This window comes from Populus alba, chromosome 13 (assembly GCF_005239225.2).
Source record: "Populus alba chromosome 13, ASM523922v2, whole genome shotgun sequence".
Lineage (NCBI taxonomy): Eukaryota > Viridiplantae > Streptophyta > Magnoliopsida > Malpighiales > Salicaceae > Populus > Populus alba.
The window spans coordinates 13,752,278-13,776,053 of NC_133296.1; the positions used below are offsets into that span (position 1 = coordinate 13,752,278).

The following is a 23,776-nucleotide window of genomic DNA, read 5'->3' on the forward strand; positions in this document are numbered from 1 at the left end:
TTCAATCTATTTATAAACTCGTATATAAAATGTTACAAAATATAAAATTATCATTTTTAAATTTTAGTAAGTAGTGCGATATTTTTTCATTAAGCAATTCACATGCTATCAAGAATCTATATATCTTCCTCATATCTTGATCGGATAATAAATTAATATATAGCGTTTGCAACATATTTAATCCCGTTTAATTTTATAATAGTGGTTGTTTTTAAATGTATTAAAAAATATATTTTATTTTTTAAAATTTAGTTTAAATATCAACAAATCAAAACGATTTGAAAACAAAAAATAATTTTATTTTTATTTTTTTAAAAACTATTTCTGAAACCCAAAAGAAACATCTTTAACTTGTAGTCTAATCTTGGCCAAGTAGTGAAATTTTTATTTTTTATTTTTTAAATAATATTATTTTAAATATATTTTTTATTTTTTTAAAAAAATATGATTTTAATGAAAAATAATAGTAATGTGTAAAGGAAACAGTACTGAATGAATAAGCAAAATAAATGTTAGAGAGAGTACCAAACCAAACTGTGGGATTGTTGCTGTCGAAAATAGTCTTCCCATTTAAGTAAAGTTAGTTGAAGTTGCTGGCCACATTGAGTGACAAAGTGGTTAACTCTCACCTCTCTCTCTCTCTCTCTCTCTCTCTCTCTCTCTCGTAATCATGATCATTTAGCCAAAAGGAAAAAAAAAAATCATAAATCCAACAAAAGGTGGAAGGTGATAAAGAAAAGTTGAAAATTCATACAAGCAAGCACCAAGAACCTGATTCAAAGAAGCTCAAAAGGAAAGAAAAAGGAGGGACACAAGAGCAAAACCTACAGAAATATATATACACTAGTGTGTTGCGTGTGTATTATATCATATGTAAAAAGATTTCAAAAGAAAACAGAAGAATCAACCAAGATGTTGTTTGTAAACAGCCTTTGTTTTTAGGTCTGCAAAACTGGGTCTTCTTTAATTACAAGGTATGTTCTCTGTGAGTTCTTCTGTACATGTAAGCTTCTGCAATTTTGAGGCCTGTGTGAATTATGATGTTTCTGTTGTGATCTTTTTGTTGCATGGTAATTGTGTTTATTCTATGGAGATGTAAAGGGCTGTGTAGAGGTTTAAAAGGTGAAATTTTTCTCCTTTTTAGAGAGATTGGTACTGTTGGTGATCATAAGTTGATTTTATTCTTATTAAATTCCTTCATCTGTCTTGGGATCCCCTTTTGTCTTTCAAGTGTCAGATTTTGTTTCCTTGAAGAGTTTTAATTTTCTTTAAGACTATATATATAAAAAATTCTCTCTTAGTTTCGAACCCCTTCAATCCCTCTCTTTCTCTTAATTCCTGGATGGTTCCAGAATTTAACTGTTTTCTTACCTGGTTTTGGACAGACAACCTTGTAAAAGGGGAGTTTATCAAGTTCTATCCAGGATTTGTTTCTCTAGTTTTTTTATTCATTAAAAAAATAATAGTTATCTTTCATGGTTGTTTTCAGAAATAGTTTTTGCTTTGGCAATTTGTGTTTGTTTGTATATATAACCAACTTTGACCTCTTTAAGTTTACCCCTTGATTGACAAACTGAGTTGGAGCTTAATCCATTTGTTTGATTGTGACATGAAAAGATGGAGGGTGTCTTTGTTCTTTGGCACAAATGATCTGAATCTAGCATGCAGATTCCTGGTATTTTTTTCTTATTTATACTGTATCTGGGTCTGAGTGTATGTCTGTATGTGAATTCTTCAACTAATAACTTGAGGGAATTTTGTCATCGAGCTAGTCGATTGCAGTTGTTGTAACTATTTGCTAATTATCTGTCTCAAATCTAGTTTCTTTCACCATGTTTTTCCTTGGTTAAGACCATCTAGCTAATATACCAGTTAAAAACAGAAGTCGTGAAGATTCAAATTCCATCTTCGTGTGTTTTTCTGGTAGAATTTCAACTCGTATTTTCCTGCAGTGTAGTCTTTCAATGGTGTGTGGTCAGCTACATAATAATAACCTTCATATCTGAATGATTCCACCTAATTTCTTCGTTTACTGGTTAATGTTGTTTTTCCTCGCATCCATATTTTGATTGTGCTATGATACGCGTAGATTCGTAACCTAGTACATGCATGCACAGGTAAGCGCAGATTCATTTGGTGCTACAGGCAGTTAATTGTGCGATTCATTTCCTCATCTGGGTGGAGACAGTAATGCTAGGAACATGGGAAAGAAAGGGAGTTGGTTTTCAGCAATCAAGAGGGTCTTTCTACCAAACTCCAAGGACAAACTAGCTAATGTAAGTTGCTATTCCTGATGCTGTATTTGAGATCAGCTTCTTTCAAAATGAATTTTGCCTGACCTAAAATGTATTTTGTTGGGTTCTTTACAGAATTTGTTTGGTTTATCATATCATTTTCCTCAATCTTTGGAGGAAAATGAGTTCAGATTGTTATGATAATGGTTAAATGTTTAACTTCAATTCTGTAATCTTCATGGCCTATTAAGTTATATCCTGAAAGACAACTGATTCTTGCTAAATTGAAGTTTTTGTTTTTAATGCTAATAAAATGCACATATCTATATGGAGTTTGGAAAGATTGAAAACCTTTGATGAAAATTGTCCAAATGTATGTTATCATCATTTTTTGAAGATGCGCCATCCTGAATTGATGAAGCAGAACGTGTACCAGGCTTTTCATTTTTTACTCACTCATGGCCTTTTACATGTCTTCATTGTATAGGAAGAGAAAAAATTATGTAACCTGTTTCATGACATTTAATGTTTGTTGTTCATGCTTGGTATTTTAGATTTTCTTGCCCATTTCACATTTAGTTTTTATTTGGATTGAAAATGATAACATTCTTTGCTTCTTCATGCACAGTATTTACTTGCAAAGTGCTTGCACGATTGAAAACCCATCCTCTTTTCTGCTAATTACCTTGCAGGAATCAGATAAGAGAAGCGCCAAAGAAAAGAAGAAGAAGGGTCGTGGAAAACTAAGACATGGAGAGACCACTTCATTCATTCCCCTGTTTAGAGAACCAAGTAGTATCGAGAAAATTTTGGATGAGGCTGAAAGAGAGCATAAATTAATTTTCAGGCCTCCCACACCTTCTGAGCAACCGACTACACCACCCTTTGTGCCTCCAAGATCTGCTTCTCCGAGGGTTGCTTCTCAAAGAGTCACCTCTCCAAGAGCTGCTTCCCCTAGAGCTGCATCTCCAAGGGTTGCTTCCCCTAGAGCAGCTTCTCCTAGGAATGCTCAACGCCATAAGGAGATATATTACAGACCAGAACCAACTCTAAGAAACCATCATGCTTCAGCAACCAAGATCCAAGCAGCCTATAGAGGCTATGTTGTAAGATCCTCTTCTCACTTGTAGCTTGCATAATACGGAAAACTTGATCAAGAAAAATAACAAGAAATCTGGCTATCATGCGTGCTGAAAAGCAAAAATATCTGCTGTTGATATTTGTGGCTCTATAGAATTCCTCATTTTAAGACTTCATTTGGGAAGTTGATCTATACAAGTAATCATACACACACATAAATGACTGCCGGAATGGGATTTTTACCCAGAATCTTGCAATTTATCTTTTGCTGCTTTTGTGCCATATCTTTTGCTATTTTTCTGGCTGATGATTGCGGGTGCCTCTGCTTTTAAATATCCCAAATTTAACATTATAGGCAATCCTATAGCATTCTTGCACGCCTCATTCATTTTGGAGTATTGTCAAACTGATACTATGTGGTACTTGTCATGAAGGCAAGGAGGAGCTTCAGAGCTTTGAAGGGTCTTGTGAGGCTTCAAGGAGTGATAAGAGGACAGAATGTGAAGCGGCAGACAATGAATGCAATGAAATACATGCAGCTCTTGGTTCGGGTCCAGTCTCAGATTCAGTCACGGAGGATCCAAATGTTAGAAAACCAAGCACGACATCAAGCTCAAAACAAAAATGATAAAGAAGTGGATGGTACCTTGGGCAAATGGGGCCAGTCGGTAAGTCCAGTTTTTTGACTCATGGTTATGTTTCTTTCCATTCCATTAAGGAGCTATATGTCTGAGAACCTAGATCAATGTGTTAATCAGTATAAATTGGCGTGGGTTAAAAATAAGTATCTCACCTAAAACCTGCAAGTTAGGTTTGGCCTCCAATTTCAGATGCATGGTTTTGGTCTGTCTTATACTTGAAGCAATATGTCTTGGTGTCCTGTTTGTTGGTAATAGGTAACCAAAAGAAACTCTGCCTTTTTCTTTAGGCCATGGAACATGTTGGGTATTATCCCTCTGATCAATGCCTGGCTCTTTTAGAGGAAAGATCTCAGCACTTCTCACTCAGAGCAATGTTTAAGTACATCCTGTATTCGAATGCAATGGAGGTTCAACAGCCTTTGGGCTACACAATGGAGGCTAGGCCTCCCCCCCACCCCTCCCAGGATTTGAACCTCAAACTCCACATAGAAATCACAAATCTTAGCCACTAGGTTGTCAATTGGAAGTAATGCTGAAGTATGTCTTTAACTTGTTAATGAAAGAGTGATTTTATTATTGTTGTTGTTGTTGTTGTCTAAATAAAGACAGCATTATATTTGCTTCTGTGTCTGTTCAGTAATAACTGGGGGTATTGGTATAGCCTGAGGCAGGTAATAGTGAAGACTGGGACGACAGCATTCTGACGAAGGAGGAAATTGACGCAAGGTTGCAGAGAAAGGTGGAGGCAGTCGTCAAGAGAGAAAGGGCCATGGCTTATTCATATTCCCACCAGGTATTTGCACTAAATGGCTCTTTTACCTCCAAAACTTCGTAGCTCATTTTCTTCGTTTCTTTTCTTTTTTTCTTTTGGTTACAATCATATTTCAATTTTGCTTTAACATACTATTTAGGAAATTAATTGAACATTTACTGTTGAGTTTAGATTGCTAGATCTCATTGTAGCACTGTAATTATGTAGTTTTGAAGATTGTTTGTTATAAAGAATATAACCCAATTGCATGAGAAGCAAATCATAGAAGGGTTGCAAGATAAGCTATCAGGGATGACATTTCTCAATTCTAGTAGCTTGATTTCAGCTAGGACAATATGTTCTCTGAAACTTTAAGTCAAAGAACAATGAGCTGGAGACACTTGAAGTTGTGGAGACGCAACTTCAAGACCCAGAGTTGTTACCCTGTGCAAGACTTGCACCTACCCATTGATCCAGTAGTGGTGGGTTATTGCCTGGATCATCTTGGGAATTAATTGAAATTATCATGACTGATGCTACCATGAAGCTACGTAGTATGCTTTGAAGAAAAGGAATACATCTTAGTATATTTGTTTTCTGTTTTCCAACAGCTGTGGAAAGCCTCTCCAAAATCTGCTCAGTCAGCTCTCATGGATATCCGTTCCAATGGATTTCCATGGTGGTGGAACTGGTTAGAACGTCAGCTACCTCCAACAAATCCTCCTGAAAGCCAAGCCTTGAAGAATTTTCAACTCACACCGCCAAGGCCACATTCAGAGATGAAGCCTAGCCCAAGACCCCCATCAAGTAGCCACAAGCAACAACATCTAGGGTTTGATAATATGGACACTCCCACACCGAGATCCTCAAAATCAACTGCATTTGCATCGACAAGACCAGTGCGAACTCCTCTACTTAGAACTCCACAAGCAAACAGCCCTAGCTTGTCAAGATATTCAAGAGCAAGAGCCAGTGGAGGGAATTCTCCTTTCGACTTGCCATTGAAGGATGACGACAGCCTCACGAGCTGCCCGCCATTTTCAGTGCCGAACTACATGACTCCTACGGCCTCAGCCAAGGCAAAAACAAGAGCTTATAGTAATCCCAAAGAGAGGTTTCCAGGGACCCCAAACAGTGAGAAGAGGAGACTCTCGTTCCCTCTTACACAAGGTATTGGATCTTTCAAGTGGAACAAAGGCGCCTTCTTCACCAGCAAGGATTCAAGCTCTCAAAGGGGTTTAGATAAGCATCAGTCCCTTCAATCCATAGGAGATTTGAGTGTGGATTCAACCGTCTCGATGCCTGCTACGGTTGGACGAAGGCCATTTAACCGATATGTGTGATTTTTCCCCCCTCATCTTCTTAACACCTTGTTTCCTCCATATCTTTCGTGTTATTTGATTGAGTGTATGGTGATATCAAGCTACAAAATGCTGATGTAAACATAATAAAGATACAAGTAGGAGATGATGGTTTGAATGTAACAGGGTTTGCTTTAAAGAAAAAAAAAATACCATGACATTTTTTGGATTGCTTTAAACATTTTGTCTTTTCTTGATGGCAAGTAGTATATGTCGTGTTGTTTTTCGTGAAGAGGGAAAATCATTCCTTCTAAAAGAGAAGGAACCCTGAATTCCTGACTAGGAAAATACAGTTTGGCTGCTAGAAATGGCTGTGTTTTAAACGTTGTTTTTTATGTTAAAATAATATATTTTTATTTTTTAAAAATTATTTAAATGTATTAAAATTATTTAAAATATAAAATAAAAATCAATTTTTTTTAAAAAAAAATACTGATATGATTTTCAACACTCACGAACTCCCACACCCTATTTGTTCACAAGAAGTGTCGGCCACCTCTTTCTGGCTTCATATCCTAACACCATCATTTTTACCCTTCCCTTTTTTTACATCAATTTTCAAAGAGTATAATGATTAGGTATATTGATTGGTTTTGATAGGCAGGTGTGAAAAATAATTTATAAAAATAAAAAATATATTTTTAATATAATATATAAAATTCTTTAAAAAACAACAATATATACAAATAATACAAAATATATATGAATAATAAAATATCCAAAATCCAACAAATAATTATATCTTACAACATCCAAAATTCAACAAATAAAATTTAATTATGTGAAATTATAAAATATAAATATTTAAATTTTTACTACCATTACCATTCCTATTTTTTTTTTTTTTATAGTGCTCGCTTTTTCCATTTTCATTAGCAGTCTTAAGATGGCTATGACTTCTTGCGTTCAATCTAGTCTCAAATTCAGTGCGAAACGATCACAAAATAGGCTGCCTTTGCAGCTTTACTGGACTTTTGGTACCTTGCCTAGACTTTTGGCACCTTGACTTTTGCACCGATCACATTTTTCACACATTTTTAGAGTATTGGGGGGTGGTCTGTAGTGTATCCCGGCGGTAAGAACATGGGACTGGGAACTTGCCGACGGTGGCTCCATGGATGTGGAGAACTTGACTGGACCCTCGAGCAAAGGGATGAGAAGCTCAGGATATTCATCATCTGTGGGTTAAATCCAGAGGGAGAAAACTTGGGGAGAGAGTAGAAAAGTGAAAAGGCCCCAAGCAGGAAGACGATGGAGGCTACGGAGCCAGTATCTCTGCCGCCTACCCTCCCGTTTTGCTCTTTGCTTGGTTTTTTTTCTGGTTAGAATATGTCTCGTAGTGTAATAATGGTTGTTTTTAAAATAATTTTTTATACTGAAATATATATTGATGATTTTTTTAAAAAAAAAAATTATTTTTAATATTAACACATCAAAACGATCTAAAATATACAAATTATATTAAATTTTATCAAAAATAATAATAAATTTTTTAAAAAATACAATTTACATCACTTTTCTAAACAATATCTTAGATCATAGATGTCAAGGGATTCTTCGTATCCTTCGATGAACTTAAAAAACAAATCTCTAAAGATATTTCATTAGTTTTTATGGGCGTTAGTTTCAAAGTATGAACTCTGTAAGTTAAAAAAGGCATAATATTTTATTTTAGATTCGTAAAATTAGTCCATATGTGTCTGAAAATTAATTGAAACACTCATATAAATATAAAAATAATATTAATATTAAGACCGGCTTTTAATGCTGCCTTAATGCTGTATTCGTGTCATAGTTTTAAAGTAAATTTTTATATTCTAAACCATAGAAGATATTGCCTCGAAATAATAATTAAATTCTTTTTTTATATTTTTATTTATTTAGGATCTTTTTTATACTATGGTTGTAGCTCCATTTTATCCCAATACAAATTCAATCAAGTTGAGTTGATAAAACAATTATATGGTTTGGTATGGATCTCACTCTTTCTTGGATATTAATTTAAAAAATTATAATTTATCTATATTTTTTTAAAACCGCAACAATAAAATCTATATGAATGGCTTCATTTATGAGTATAAAAATAATTTAAAAAATAAAAATAAATAGACAAACATAAAACGACACAATCTGAATGTTATCTTAATTGCCACCAACTTTTTGTTAGCTATTTAATGATGGATCAGAAGCAAATTTATTGCACGATTAAATTTAGACTAGCAGTTAGATATAGGCCATAGCTTTCCAAAAACATTAAATATACACACATACATACATATAAAAGACATTATTAAAGTTAAAGCCAATGGCTTCAAATGGATTTTTTTAAAAAGATTTGCATGGTAAATAAAAAATATGGGTGATGGAAAAGCATAATATATAAAAAAATATATCAGAACTTTGATTAAGATATCATGTCACCATTAAAAATATTTAGACAAAAAGAATCCAATAATATTAAAAAATAAATCATTGTTGATAAATTAAATAAATCATATTTATTACTATAAAAATAACAAGTTATTTATCATCTTTAAACAGTAAGTGTAACACATCTAAATTATTATTAATTAGAAGAAAAAAAAATCGATCAACTTTGTCTTGTGTCGACGAGGACCAAAACCTAATTTGGTAAAAACTCAAACCTCGATTCATTGATTTTTTTAAAAAAAAAATTAAGTTATTTATCATTTTTAAACAATAAATATGACATATCTAAATTATTAATTGATCAGAAAATATAAAAGGAAAAAAATTATTAACCTTGTCTTGTGTTCACTAGGACCAAAACCTAATTTGATAGAAACTCGAGACTTGATTCATTGATTTTTTTTTTTAAATTAAAATATTGATCAAACCTACCTTGCCCAGACTGAACATTCGTGTGAGGTTTTTTCAACCATAACATAGATTTTAACCTAAAAATATAATCAACCATGATGTATTATTTCTATTTCAACGAGTGATTAAAAGAGGACAAAAATTAATTGACTTTCTATCTAATCACAGAGTGTGATGGGTGCGCCGACACATCTCTAAGCTGTTTGTACTTAACAGGGGCAGCTGCTTATTATCGTGGGCGCCCCCTAACCAAATTTCACGGCTCCACGATTTTGTTCTCTACAAAAAGTCTCCCTGCTAAATAAATTATTCATCTGCAATAAAATTATTAAAAAAATAAAAATAACTCCATGATTATATTATTTATCTGGAATAAAATTAAATCAACCTCACATTAATATATATATATATATATATATATATATATATATATATATATATTCCCTTCAACACTAAGAATTAAAAGAAAATAAAATCAGCCCTTTTTAAAAGAAGAAAAATAAACTATCTTGTATTTTTTTTTAATTAATGTAGATGTTCAAGTTAGATTACGTTTATTTCCTATTAGTTTTGAAGTTAACAACCATATAAATATTCTTGTAGTTCTGAAATTTATAAGGATTAAACTGGTAATCTCTAGGATCAAATCTGAAATCTAATTAATTGAATTGAAAGATTCAGAGTTAATTCTTTTAAATAATTAATTCTATATGATATAAACTGAATAAGAAATAAATTTAATTGATTGATTTTCTGTGATTGTAAAAAATGAATAAAAAATATTTCACGGGGGTTATTTTTGAAAAAGCATAAAATGAACAAATTTTGAAACATCGTGTGATTGGGAATCGAGAGGTGGACAGGTGCAAGAAAACAAAAAGACAGCTTGACACACAAAAAGAAAGAAGAAGAAGAGGTCGTCTGGGCTCTCTAGTGGATTGTGGAAGAAACCATAAAAACAACACAAATCATGCATATTTGGTATAAAGTTGTATGATATATATATATATATATATATGACAATATTTAAGGTATTGCTGCGTTTAAAAAAGTAAGCCAACCCGCATTTAGTAATTTTTTTATATAAAAAATTAATTTTTTGTGTATGTTTTGGATAGTTTAATTTGTTAATTTTAAAAATAATTTTTTAAAAATAAAAAAAATATCATTTTAATATATTTTAATATTAAAAATACTTTAAAAAATAACTATAATTATATTTTTACATAGTCATGTTTGGTGTGCGTGTATATATAAGATTTCTTTTTATATCTTGATTTGAGACTTGATTTTGATAGCGAAGGTTGCTATTTGATCAAGTACTCAAATTTATTGATTGGAATTTTATAATTAAAAGTTAACTTTATATTAAAATAATATTTTTTTATATTAAAACATTAAAAACATTAAAAAAAAAACTAAAAAACCCTCCAACTGAAGGTGAAGGCCATACAAACAACTCACGATGCAGGATAATTAGTTATTTTTAGATTTTTTTATATTAATACATAAAAAATATTTTAAAAAATAAAAAATATATATATTTAATATTTTTTCAAATAAAATGTACTTTTAAAATAAAATAAAAAAAGTAGAAGTTAGGCACTACACTGACAGTGGGGATATATTTGTTTGTTGTTTTGTCATTTTCTTCCCTTTTACCATTTTGTCCCGAATCTTAACCTCATATTACATCATCATACATGAATGATTTGGGATTCTATTATAGAAAGAGTCTTTATTTTATTATTTTGAATTAATATGAATGTTTAGAATAGATTGTATTGTAAATTTTAAAATTAAAAATTATGTAAGTTTTAAATAATCATTATACCAATAACTAACTCGAACTTGAAACTAAGCAAAACCTCTAATTTTATTTTATTGAGATGGGTTTTAGGAAATCCCGTAGATTTGATTCTTATCCATTAATATATATATATATATATATATATATATATATATATATATGTTCTGTTCCCTCCTTTTTACTCTTTATGAAATAATTAATTAAATATTGATAATCCGTGTAATGTGAGCCTGTGATTTTCAGTCTTGATTGAATCATTGTCGTCAACACCTTTGATTAATTTATTTTTTAGTGAAATCGAGATTTTAATATTCTTTCTGTCTAGCAAGATTGAAGACCCATCCATGAGTGACATGGTTAAAATTTAAAAACTAATAATTTTTGTAACCAAGAAAAAACAATTTTTAATAGGGTTTCAAATAATAGTTTATATTATTTTTCGACACCCTTTCTCAAAAAAAAAAAACATTATTTGAATTTAAATTAATTAATTCTAATTATAAAACAAAAATAAATTTTAAAATTCAAATTTATGACCTTTTTGTCATATACAAACTTGCACAAACTAAACTATAATTTTAAAACTAATTTTCTATTACAATTAAATTCAATTATAATGTTAATAATCTCAAGTCATATATTTAAAACAAATTGAATTCAATTCAAAGAATTCCAGACATATCACTAGGATGCGCCATTCATATAAGTTCCTATAAGTTAAAGATTACAAGCTAAAACATATGTATGTCTTTGTATATTATGGATTGTAATAGTAAAATAATGATTTTGTAATTAAAAAGACTCCCAAATTGATGTTTTTTTTAGGGGTGAAATGGTAGATTTCCTGGCTTTTTTATCAAAGTTTTTTATATATAGTTTTTAATTTTATCCTTCAAATCATATTTATGATTTTTTTCAATAATAATATTAATTTTTGTGTGATCATTTTTCTTTTAATTTCTTATTTGTTTTCTTGCTTTTTATCAATTTTTATAATTTATAATTTTATATTTCAAATCAAGTTTATAGTTTTTACTTTCAAATCAAGTTTATAGTTTTTGTTATAATAGTAGTAGTAGTAATAATGATATTGATATTGCTAATATTTATAATATTGATAATTACAACAACAACAACAACAAACAATGATAATGATAATAATGATAATGACAATGACAATAATACTAACAATATTACTAATAATATAATTAATAATGATAATGATAATAGTTTATTATAATAGTAATAGCGATAATAATATAAATAATATTAATAATAATGTTAATGATAATGGAAACAATAATAACAACAATAATGATAACAGCGTTGATATTATTAATGGTAATAGTAATAATGGTATCAGCAGCAGCAGCAACAGTACCATCACTATCACCAACAACAATAATAGTAGTAACAACAACAACAACAACAATAATAATAGTAACAACAATGATAATTCATTTTTCAAATGCTGAGGGTTGAGTTTTATTGTTTTTTCATATAAGATATTTCCAGTCTAATAACTCGGGTTATGAATTTGAAAAGTTGATTCAACTTGACATCATATTGTATTTTCTATTTTTCTTTTATATATAGATTTCATCGTTCAATACTAGTTTTTCAGAATAAAAACCGGCAATCCATCATTTGAACCTATTAAGAGTCTATTTGTTTTAATGTTTTAAAAATGTTTTTTGTATTTTTAGATCGTTTTAATATGTTGATGCCAAAATTATTTTTTTTTAAATAAAAAAAAATATTACTTTGATGTATTTTCAAGTGAAAAAAACACTTTAAAAACACAGTCATTACCATAATTCCAAACATCCCCTGGATAAACAAATTCACATAGAGTTAACTCTTATATAATTTGATTAGAAACTCGTGTTAGACAAAAATCAAAGTCAAAAGATTTCAAAATTTATTTTCTTGTTCAAGTTTAATATCACCACAAGAAAATCCCCGCGCTCTTAGTTTTTATTTTTATATATATTTTAAATAGTTCGGCCCGTAACATATCGCTAATCAATAGACCAAGTATATAACTATTGAATTACCAAACAAACTCTTTAAAACTTACACTAATCAATACATTTATTGAATCTTTTATTATACCGAAAGCAAATCCAACAAGATTCTACACAACATGATCAAAACTTGCAAACATGTCCAAATATCTCTTGAAACACACCTCATGCTTATCGTGTCACATCATTTACACAAAAAGATATTATACCACATATATATATATATATATATATATATATATGTTGACTAGGGTATGATCATATACTTGATTTGACAAACTTTCGCCCTCAGGAATGTATTACCCAAGCATATATTAATTAAGCCTTGAATTATTGCTTGTAGTTCAAACTTAGCTATTGTCAGAAACCCTAATATCAACCTGCAATGCATTAGGTCACTGATAAATCATTGTAGTTTAGGCTTAAATACAAACACAGCTAGCGCATGCTTTTGCCATCAACTTGATGATATATTATTGCTAATTAATAAAAAAAAAATACAGCACTTGATTTTACCATCCCATTGGCTAATTTCCCATTTCAAATATTAAGATGGGTGGTGGATCGTCGATCCAAACGTGGATGTTTTTTTTTTTTTTTTTTTGAGAGTACAAATTTAAAATATTAAAAATACTCTCCATATAAAAAATAATACATTCGAATTAAAAAAATATATTTTTCCTTGCTTCAATTCTACCAAAAAATAAAATAAAGTATTGCCCTGAAGATCTCCTAACAAGCAAGTAGAGAGAAGTAAATGGTGGGGCAAAAACGTAATTGTGTTAAAATACAAGTAATTTTATATATATTTATTGATATAAATAAGGCACTTGAGTACTACTACACTGTTTTCTCCCCTGCTCTATTTCTCTCCTTTAAAAAATTTCCTTTTTCTTTGTGGAGGAAACTGAGCCTTGGACAGAAACAAATCAGCAAGCAATGGCTCTCAAGCTCAATCCTTTTGTCTTTCAATCTCAAAATTTACCTGTGTTTTCTCTTCCACCAATGGCTAGCTTCAGATCTCCTAAGATTTGCATGGCATATACCCTGAATTCTCGCACCAAGTGAGTTGGTTTCTTTCCCTGTTTCATTTTCTCTTCAATGCCCATTTTGTTTTTGCCTATAAAGCATGGGTCTGTGCATGTTTTTTAAGATTTTCAGCTGATTTTGGATCTGGGTTTTTGTTTCCTCACTTTAATTTGGCTTCTGTGTTCATTACTTATTCGTGTGTGGTTTTGTGATCTTGTTGTTTATGCCTTCAAACACATTTTCTCTCTCTTCTATGCCTTCAAACACTTTTTTCTATTTTTGGGTATCAAATTTGAAAGCTTCAACACTTTTTCAATAATCATGGACCTTGCTTTTGTTCTTTGCCTGTGGTGATGTGTTGTTTTGCCCTGATTTGATTTGAATGAAAGTTGCTTCAGGTCTGTTCTAGATGGGTTTTGTTCTTTGCCTGCGATGCTCTTTATATTCATCTTCTAATTGTTGTCCCCTTCAAATTTAGCTTCTATAACTTGAATTCACAGAGATGTGCCTTTTTGTTTCGAGTAAGTATTCACATTTGTTTTATGTAGGTTTTTATATTTTGAGAGTTTAATTCAAGTTTGTACATTGTCCAACTGAACATTCTCGTATTTATAGTCTATTTTTTTAACATCGAAGTATTTTTTTTTTAAAAAAAAAACTTGTTGGAGTGGTGTTTCTATTGTTTTTATAGCATAAAAAATTATGATTCTATGCTTTTCGTTTTTTTTTTTGTAAGAAAGTTCTTTTTATTGGGATTTAAAATGGCAAGACATTTATTATGTTGATTCATTCGAGTTTTTAGCATGCTATGAAAAAACCAACTAAGAGAGGAGAATTAATGCAGGGGGGGTCAATTTTTTTCCGTCTGTGAAATCAGGTTTCATAAGATTCTACGAACGTTTTCTGGTTTATGATGACTAGAGCCATTAAAGGCATATGCTATTGAAATTCCTTTATTAGTTATTATTATTTCTCTTGATTCATATAGGTGGTTGGGATGTTTCTCTTTGGTTTGGTGGTTTTCTTTATAGCCCGTGGTTTTAATGCTAGCACCTTTTTTTTTCTGGTCGTCTTCTCTGGCTAGACGGTGACGGGGTGGTTAAGATATTTGTTATATTGTCCATATCTTTGTTTCTAGAATTCCAGGTTAGCATTTGCATTGATTCTCTTCTATTAAAAGAAGCATTTATTTTATGTCAAAGATTTTTATATTTTTGTCGGTGTCATTGAAGCTTTTGGTGTTTAATTTTAGAGATGGATGAAGTAAGATGCTTGGATGTATCATATATGGGTGCTTGTTTGTGCACGTGTTTTGAGACAAAAACTTTAAACTTTCAATGATCATTGGATAAAAAACCTGGCTGAAAGTTTATCAATTTGGTTTTAATATTTTGATTGATTCATCGTTACAATCTATGTTGCATATGATTGCTGCATGCTTGTGCACTTGTTGCTTGCTCATGTTTACTCTGTTGTGGTGGTTTTGTCTGCATTTATTAGTTTATTGAATGATTCGTGTCCTTTACATTACTATGACAGTTCATTACCAGAGGTGACCTGGGGTGTTTTGTAATTCTGGTTCTCCTGCTGTTATATGCTTTGAAAATTATTCTTTTTCTGCGGTCATTGTTTTCTGTTCCTGCTGCCAGTTCTATTAGATTCATACATATGTAGAGTGATCTATGTAGCACAATTTTACGTGTGCTTCAATTCAAACACGATGATAACATTTTTAGGCTGATAGATGTAATTTCTGTAGTACGTTTTCTGTTTGTCATGTTCATTGTTTTTCTTTAAATGTTGTTGAATCTACATCTAAAAAGGACATTCAAGTTGGTGGAAGTCTTTAAAATGGGTGGCTAAGTAGAAAGATTCCTTTATTGCACTGGTTGACAGGTTGTGAATCTTTGACTTTTCTTCAAGTAGCTCTTTGCCATGTTCTTTAGGCGGTGCAGAAATATTTCTCTCACTTGAGGGGTTTGGTGAACTCGAACTTCATTTTTAATCTTTCAGGATCTTCAGCAGTTTTCTTTTAAATTTTATGATTTTTGCATTGGATGCTAATTTTTTATTTATTATCTGTTTTTTCTACTAGGTGATCTATATAGTATAATTATATTTTCAGACATCTTTATGAGGCAGATATTGTTTTTTGGTTTATTTCAAGTGGGTATTTAAGTTGTTGAACCTAGTTTGATATCCCAAATGTTTAGCCCTTGCATTGGTTCCATAGGTGAGAGCATTGGCTATTATCTAACTTGTAGCTGTATGTCATGTTGATAAGAACCAATAACTCTTTTCACTACAGCTCGTCTCCCTATTCGTTTCCACTTTCTTGCTTTTGGTAGCTGCAAGCTAGCTGCTTGTTTGTGTTCTTGTCGCATGTTATTTTATACGTTGCTCTTCTTTTTGAGGTGGAATCCATGGGTTGCTCTTCGTTTTGAGGTGGAATTCATATGAGATCATTTGACAAGATGTTTGATTCCCACTATCCCTTGTTTTCTGCTGTGGTTGTTGTGATACTGGCATTTGGCTTGATAATAGATTGTGGCATTTGCAAAGTCTGTTTTGTATGAAAACTGTACTTGGGTTCTTGTTTGCTCCTAAAATAAACAATCTTCAATTGGCCACCTTTAGAAGGAGGAAGAGTAATTGTTCAGCAAAGATGCCTTACACTGCTGTGTTTGATGTTCCACTCAACCAGCTAACACTATAACTTAGAGGACTTGCTAGTTAATGTGCAACACATTGAATGAGGGCCGAAGATCATTTTTTATATAATCAAGATAAATAAATCCATAACCACGTTTCTGATTTTCAAACCAGAATATGGGTTTCTTTTGGGCCTATGGTGATGGTAGTGCTATACAATGGGAACATCCACTTTTATTTTTTTTTATTCGTATTCTGGAGATGTGAGTTTATGGTGATAAGCTGAGAGACCTGCCAGGGAGATTGAACAGTGTGTGAGCAACAATTAGTGAAGTTTAGATTCAATAAATGGAGAGAAAGGGAAGCCTGTCTTTAACTCTCTTTCCACTGCTGCCCCAGAAAAGCTGAGAGATTCTAGCCAAAGTGAGTGAAGACTGTATGTACAAACCTTTAGCGTGTGCTCAACCTTTCATCAAACTGCCCTGACATTAGTAAAACCAATTTCTAATTAATTTCTGTGTATATCATCTCTCCACTTTGTGTTTTTTTTCAATGCATCTTATACAACAGGCCATGCAGGAACAGTCACTAATTAAATATTGGCACCTATTATGCTATTGTGTCACCGTGTAGAAGCATTAAGCTGTGCCTAATCCCTGAGACAAATCCAATTTATACATTAAGCACACAATCCTGAATCTTTCTACTCAATGCAGGGAGGTTGAGAGTGTCAAGAAGCCTTTTATGCCCCCTAGGGAGGTGCATGTACAAGTCACACATTCTATGCCACCCCAAAAGATTGAAATCTTCAAATCTTTGGAGGATTGGGCTGAGCAGAACATCTTGGTTCATCTGAAGCCAGTTGAGAAATGTTGGCAACCACAAGATTTTCTGCCTGATCCTGCCTCTGATGGATTTGAAGAACAAGTCAGGGAACTCAGGGAGAGGGCAAAGGAGCTTCCAGATGATTACTTTGTTGTTTTGGTTGGAGACATGGTCACAGAAGAAGCTCTTCCAACTTATCAAACAATGCTGAATACCTTGGATGGAGTTCGTGATGAAACAGGTGCTAGCCTTTCACCATGGGCAATTTGGACAAGGGCATGGACAGCTGAAGAGAATAGGCATGGTGACCTTCTTAACAAGTATCTCTATCTCTCTGGGCGAGTGGACATGAGGCAAATTGAGAAGACAATTCAATATTTAATTGGGTCAGGAATGGTGAGATCCTTGTCGTAAATTTTCTTATATTCAGATGCATGCTCACAGAAGAAACAAGATACCTTTATAGGAGTTAATAATATAGATCCATGGAGTAGATCACCTGACAATTTAGTCTGGAAGGTGCCCTTTTCTAATTTGATTTTCTTTTCTTGTATCTTTTCATAGGATCCACGGACAGAAAATAGTCCCTACCTGGGGTTCATATACACTTCTTTCCAAGAGAGGGCAACCTTCATCTCCCATGGGAACACTGCTAGACATGCCAAGGAGCATGGAGACATGAAATTGGCTCAGATATGTGGTATAATAGCTGCAGACGAAAAGCGCCATGAGACTGCCTACACAAAGATAGTGGAAAAGCTCTTCGAGATTGATCCTGATGCAACTGTTCTGGCCTTTGCTGACATGATGAGGAAGAAAATTGCTATGCCTGCACACTTGATGTATGATGGCAGTGATGATAACCTTTTTGAGCACTTTTCAGCCGTTGCACAGCGTCTTGGAGTCTACACCGCTAAGGACTATGCCGATATATTGGAATTCTTGGTGGGCAGGTGGAAGGTGGAGAAATTGACTGGACTTTCTGCTGAGGGCAAAAAAGCTCAGCACTATGTCTGCGGGTTACCTCCAAGAATTAGAAAGCTGGAAGAAAGAGCTCAAGGGAGGGCCAAGCAAGGACCCATCATTCCTTTCAGCTGGATTTTTGATAGACAAGTGCAGCTCTGAGTGCAAAATGCAACAGCAATGGTTAGTTTCACTCTTCACCACAGATACAGAAATTGCAAAGTGCTATTTGTCTTGCAGCTCTTTAGTTTTAGTCTGTGGGAAGTGAGTTTGGTCAAGTTGTAGTTGCAGATACAGTTGTTTCTTGTGTGTTTGTCTCTGGGAATGCTGATGGGGGTAGCTGTAGTTTTGATGTTGTGTTCTTTTCAAGTAGTCTGTTGTGTCTGTGTTTGTCCTGAGTGTAAGCAAATAATCCTTTCTTGGCAATTTTGACGATGATGATGACAATCTTCATGCTGCAACTTTTCATGTCCACCTGTGGGCCTCCATATAAGGCGAAACCCGGCTGCCATCTCGGCTAGCTTGCCGATGAACAAGAACTGTTCTTAATATAGGATCATGTGATGGATATGGAGCCATACATGATAAAAATCACAAATGAAGTTTGGCATTGATATCGGTCCTCGTTCTGGAATTCAAAAGTTGAAACATGCTGCACTTTATACTTTCTATTGGATTTCTTACCCGTGTAGTTATTCCTCTATAAATATAAATTATTATCTTTTGTATCTTGAAAATTTATTAAATAATCACGATATTATTTAATTGATAAATTAATTATTTATTGATTTATACATTACTTGATGAAAAAATGTAATTTAACAAGGGTTTTTTTCCCAAGACATTCAACTTAATACATGTATTATGTCTTGTGGTTATACAAATATTATTTAATTATGAGTTATTATTATTTTATGTATTTGTTTAACCAAAACAATTTCACAAATATAATTAGTCTTATTAAATAGAAATTATGAGACTATTTATTTTTGCAACAAATTAAAATTATATTTGATGTATATTTAGTTAATATACTTCATGAATATCAAGCCAAACAAAGACCAATTGCAGTGACTTCTCATCTCAATGGTGTAAAGAAAGCATCAATAGTAGATGAAATGCATAAAACATTATGTGAGAGAGGTGTAAAGAAATCAATAATAATGGATGAAATGCAGAAAACATTATGTGAGTAGAATATAGAAAATTCAACTTGTATTTAAAAGCAATTACAAGAGTGGATGTTAGAAAAGTTTAACTTGCAAATAACTCAAGCAACAATATCAAATACAATCAAGAAATCATCAGAGTATCTATGAGCTAATATTAAAAAAAAAAGATGCAAAAAAAAAAAAAACATAAAATTCCTAGAGCTAGAGAAGGTTGTGGTTCATTTAATATCAAGAAAATCTGAAAATGATTGAAGAACTAATCATGAAGAATGCAAAAGTTTCTAATATATATATATATATATATGCTATCATTCCATTTTTTTTTTTTAAAGCTTGGCTCAAGTGTTTCAAATCAAGACATACTATAAAGATGTATCATCATTTTAAAGAAAGCAGATTAGTTGATATAGAGCTTGTTGAGAGCATAGTTTTAAAACCCGGACCGGCCTGGCGGGTCGACTCGGGACCCGGCCGACCCAGGCATGAAACCGGTCCGGGTGAAGGCCAAAACCCGCTTGGGATTTAGCTCGGCCAAACCCGGTCGACCCGGCCCAACCCGGGTGAGACCCGGTCATTTTTTTTCCCTGTCAATGAAAACGACGTCGTTTTCAGCTTTCTAAAGTGACAAAAGTCACAAAACGCAGAACGACTGAAGACTAAAGAAAGACTGATGAAGAACGCACCAAAATCATTAAATCAGTAACCTAATTCCTCTTTGAAACCCAGTTGAGGAGCTGAGGGGGCAGGGGACGTCGAGCTATGGAATTGGATCGAAGATTCTTGATCAGTTCACGAGCAAAAAACTGAAGGTGGATATGGATGTGAAAACGAGCATTGGAATTGGTGTTGAATGGGTGAAGACATGGTTGCTGGGAGTGGAAGTTCTGTGTGGAGGTGTAACGTTGAAGGAGACCAATAATGAGATGCCAAGATGTATCATAAGTACGCTTAAATGGTAAGTCTTCTATTTCTTTCTGATCTTTATTTTTTAATTTGTTCGGTGAGAGTATCGATTCGATGATCTCATGTTTCTTCTACCTTTCCTTCCCTTATTTTTTAGAATGCACAAATTAAACTTTGGGTTTGGTTTAGGATTTGATTAGATGATTGGTAACTTTGAACTTCAAGCATGATATAGTTATAGATTTTGAGAAACGATAATGGCCACTTCTGTGTGATGATATCTTTGGAACGTGTTGTGAAAGTGGTTACTATGAACTTTGCACAAGAAATACTGGTAGATGAGAACATTATTCTTTCAGGTTATATATGAAGATCTCCCATCAAATTTATGTGCAATTCAAGACTATATTGAGAAAAGGGAATCCAACAACTCTTCTGAAATAGAAGAACATGGACAATATTTGAAGGAATTGGATTCATCCAGAGGTGGCACTTATTACGAGCACAGTATGGCAGTTCAGCAGGTTTCTGATATCAGTAACCCAAATTCACTTAAACAAAGACCTAGGGTCCTAGGATTGCAACGAGATATTGATGTTCTTAAATCTTAGCTGCTGAATTTCATTTCAGAACATGGGCAGGAAGGATTTATGCCTATGAGAAAGCAGCTTCGTTTGCATGGTAGAGTAGATATTGAGAAGGCCATAACACAAAGGGGTGGATTTTGAAGGATTGCGACTTTAATGAATCTCTCCCTTGCATACAAGCACCGTAAACCAAAGGGATACTGGGACAACATTGAGAATTTATAGGAAGAGGTAGAATAGATCTTCATTTTACTCTGGTGTCTATTTTCATTAGCTAATTTTCCAGCTTTGATAGTGTTTCAATTCTCGAGCATTGTATCTTTATGCATAGTGAAGCTAATTTTCCAAATTTGGTTGCTTTTTCCATCTTAATGGTAATTAAAATGCTCTCGACGTGGTTTTGTTTTGACATTTGAAAGCAAACAATCTAACTAAATTTGATTAAAAAAAAAGCTAAAAAAATTATGCATATGTCCATGTGTTATAGACTTGCAGAAGTTAATTTGTTGAAGTTAATTTGCAGATTAGTCAGTTCCAAAGGAGTTGGGGAATGGACCCTTCATTTATGCCAAGTAGAAAATCTTTTGAGCGTGCAGGTAAAATTACATATCAGTTTCTTGTTGTGATACCTTTCTTGTCATATCAAGCCGTAGGTTGCTTCTCGATAGCAACATGTTATGATTCTATCCTGAACAGATTTGTGGGAAATGGTACATATGATTTAGGAACTGCCTTTGATCTTTCCTTGTATAGTAAACAAACTCTGTATTATCCATCAAAGAAACTTTGCGAATTCAGAAATTCTACTTCTATCTAAACCAAAATGTATTTGTAGCTTATAGTTGCCTCAAAACTTTGATGTCAAGCCGGCATTGAAGTACAATAGTTTACCACACGTGTACTTAGACATTGCAAAAATTAACCTTGCCAAACAAAACTTGTGCAGGGCGATATGACATTGCACGAGCTTTGGAGAAATGGGGAGGACTTCATGAAGTTTCTCGTCTTTTGGCTCTCAAGGTGAGGCACCCCAATATACAGGCAAATTCTATGAAGGATAGGTAAATTGTTAGTGTGGCATCTAGTACTCATGCTGAAGGTGAAGACTCTCAGGATACACAAAAATGGCTCATGAAATTTAAAGATTTGGACATTAATTAGGTTGATTAATTATGTAATCTTCTATTAATCTCCCTCTGTTTTTAAGCGTCATTTTGCCAGAGAATTCCTTTGATAACTAGATATGTGGTCCTTTTTTTAATGATTTAGGGTAGTGATAGGAACCCCAGAACCAAATCCTTTACCTTGCTCCTCCCTTCACATCAATTGGAATGTATCTTAAAATTAACTGTTTAACAACTATGGTTACAATAAAAAAGTTCTCTTCTATATCTTCTGTTTATATATATATATTTTTTATATAGTTTTTTTGGGTTGACCCGGGTCAACCCATCTGACCCGTGACCCGATCACTTGACCGGGTCAATGACCGGGTCGGGTTTCAAAACTATGGTTGAGAGAAAAACTTACAGTTCACAAAAAAAAAAAAACTAGATCAATTTTCCATGAAAGATGTATTCAATATAAATGAAACATGATTGTTTTACAATCAAAGCGTTCTCTTGAAACAAAGCAACATAAAAATAACAAACAAGAAAAGCAAAAACTTACAATTGTTATTCGTTGTAATGAGGATGACTATGAAAAAATTACTATGTGGTTTATTGGCAAGTATGCCAAACCAAGTTGTTTCGAGAATGTGAATTTAAGAGGTATGAATTGCCACCCTCATGCCAACAAATGAGACTGAATGATTGATTGTGATTTTATTCCAAGAATATGTCTAATAACTTGATAGAAAATGGATGATAGAAAAGTTCTCTTGCTTGCTAATAATTGTCTCACTCATCAAAAAATTATTGAAACTTTGAAAATATTGAATTATTTTTCTTGCCACCCAAAACAACATAAAAAGTTTAGCCTCATGATTTGGGGATCATATGAGATTACAAGATGCATTATCATTGTTTATCAAAGTCTTTTAGAAGGTTATGAAATTAGGATCCAAATTACAAAGAATATGCATGTTTTAGATGTAATGAATCTTACAATCTTGACTTGGACATCAAATATTCAAACAAATTTAATTGCAAATTGTTTTCAACATTGTAAAATTAGGTTTATAGATATAGTGAATGTAGAGTATTTAGATCAACACTTTGATGATAAAAGCATTCAACAATTACATGTTTTAATTAAATAGTTAAATTATGGCAATACAATGAATGTTGAGTATCTTTTAAAATATCTTAAAAAAAACAAAGTAATTTAAAAGTATTTGAGTAGGAGCAAATTATCGAGAATATCATGGAAAATAACATCCAAGATGAAGTTGAAAATGATAATTTTGTATTGGAGCCTATCTCGTATAAAGATCCACTCAAAGCACCAATCACATTGTATAATTTTCTTTTGCAAATATGAGAGAACTACACCATCGCTTTTTAATACACCAAGAAAAGTTAGAATTGAGATCTAAGATGAAATAATTTCAAGAGAATAAAAATAATGTTCGAGTCATATTTTACAAATACCTCTTCATTGTGTCATTTATATGTGTTTGTGTAATTTTAATATATAAAAAGATTATTAATTTACATGTCAAGTGAAACTTATGTGTTTTTTTAAGATATATTATTATATAAATTTATTGAATTATTAGTTTATTACATTGTCGGCATCAATCAAAATTATTATTTAATCAAAATTATTAATCTATCGAGTGTTAACTTATAGTGGTTATATTGTATTAAGATGTATTAAATGTTAATTCATATATATATATATATATTATTGTGTTTATTAAAAAGCATGTGAATTTGATTTTTAAATAATGATAA

General features: G+C 32.4%; 2 protein-coding genes across 2 annotated transcripts; both read left to right on the forward strand.

The window, feature by feature from the left end:
• Positions 1-624: 624 nt before the first annotated feature.
• On the forward strand, positions 625-6,246 carry LOC118050354 (protein IQ-DOMAIN 13). The gene is made up of 6 exons (XM_035060679.2): positions 625-974; positions 2,118-2,276; positions 2,927-3,340; positions 3,749-3,982; positions 4,617-4,748; positions 5,318-6,246. The coding sequence occupies exons 2-6, from the start codon at positions 2,202-2,204 to the stop codon at positions 6,047-6,049; spliced, it is 1,587 nt and encodes a 528-aa protein (XP_034916570.1). The 5' UTR covers positions 625-974; positions 2,118-2,201; the 3' UTR covers positions 6,050-6,246.
• Positions 6,247-13,586: 7,340 nt separating this feature from the next.
• On the forward strand, positions 13,587-18,675 carry LOC118050355 (stearoyl-[acyl-carrier-protein] 9-desaturase, chloroplastic). The gene is made up of 3 exons (XM_035060682.2): positions 13,587-13,809; positions 17,143-17,647; positions 17,816-18,675. The coding sequence occupies exons 1-3, from the start codon at positions 13,685-13,687 to the stop codon at positions 18,374-18,376; spliced, it is 1,191 nt and encodes a 396-aa protein (XP_034916573.1). The 5' UTR covers positions 13,587-13,684; the 3' UTR covers positions 18,377-18,675.
• The last annotated feature ends 5,101 nt before the right edge of the window (positions 18,676-23,776 follow it).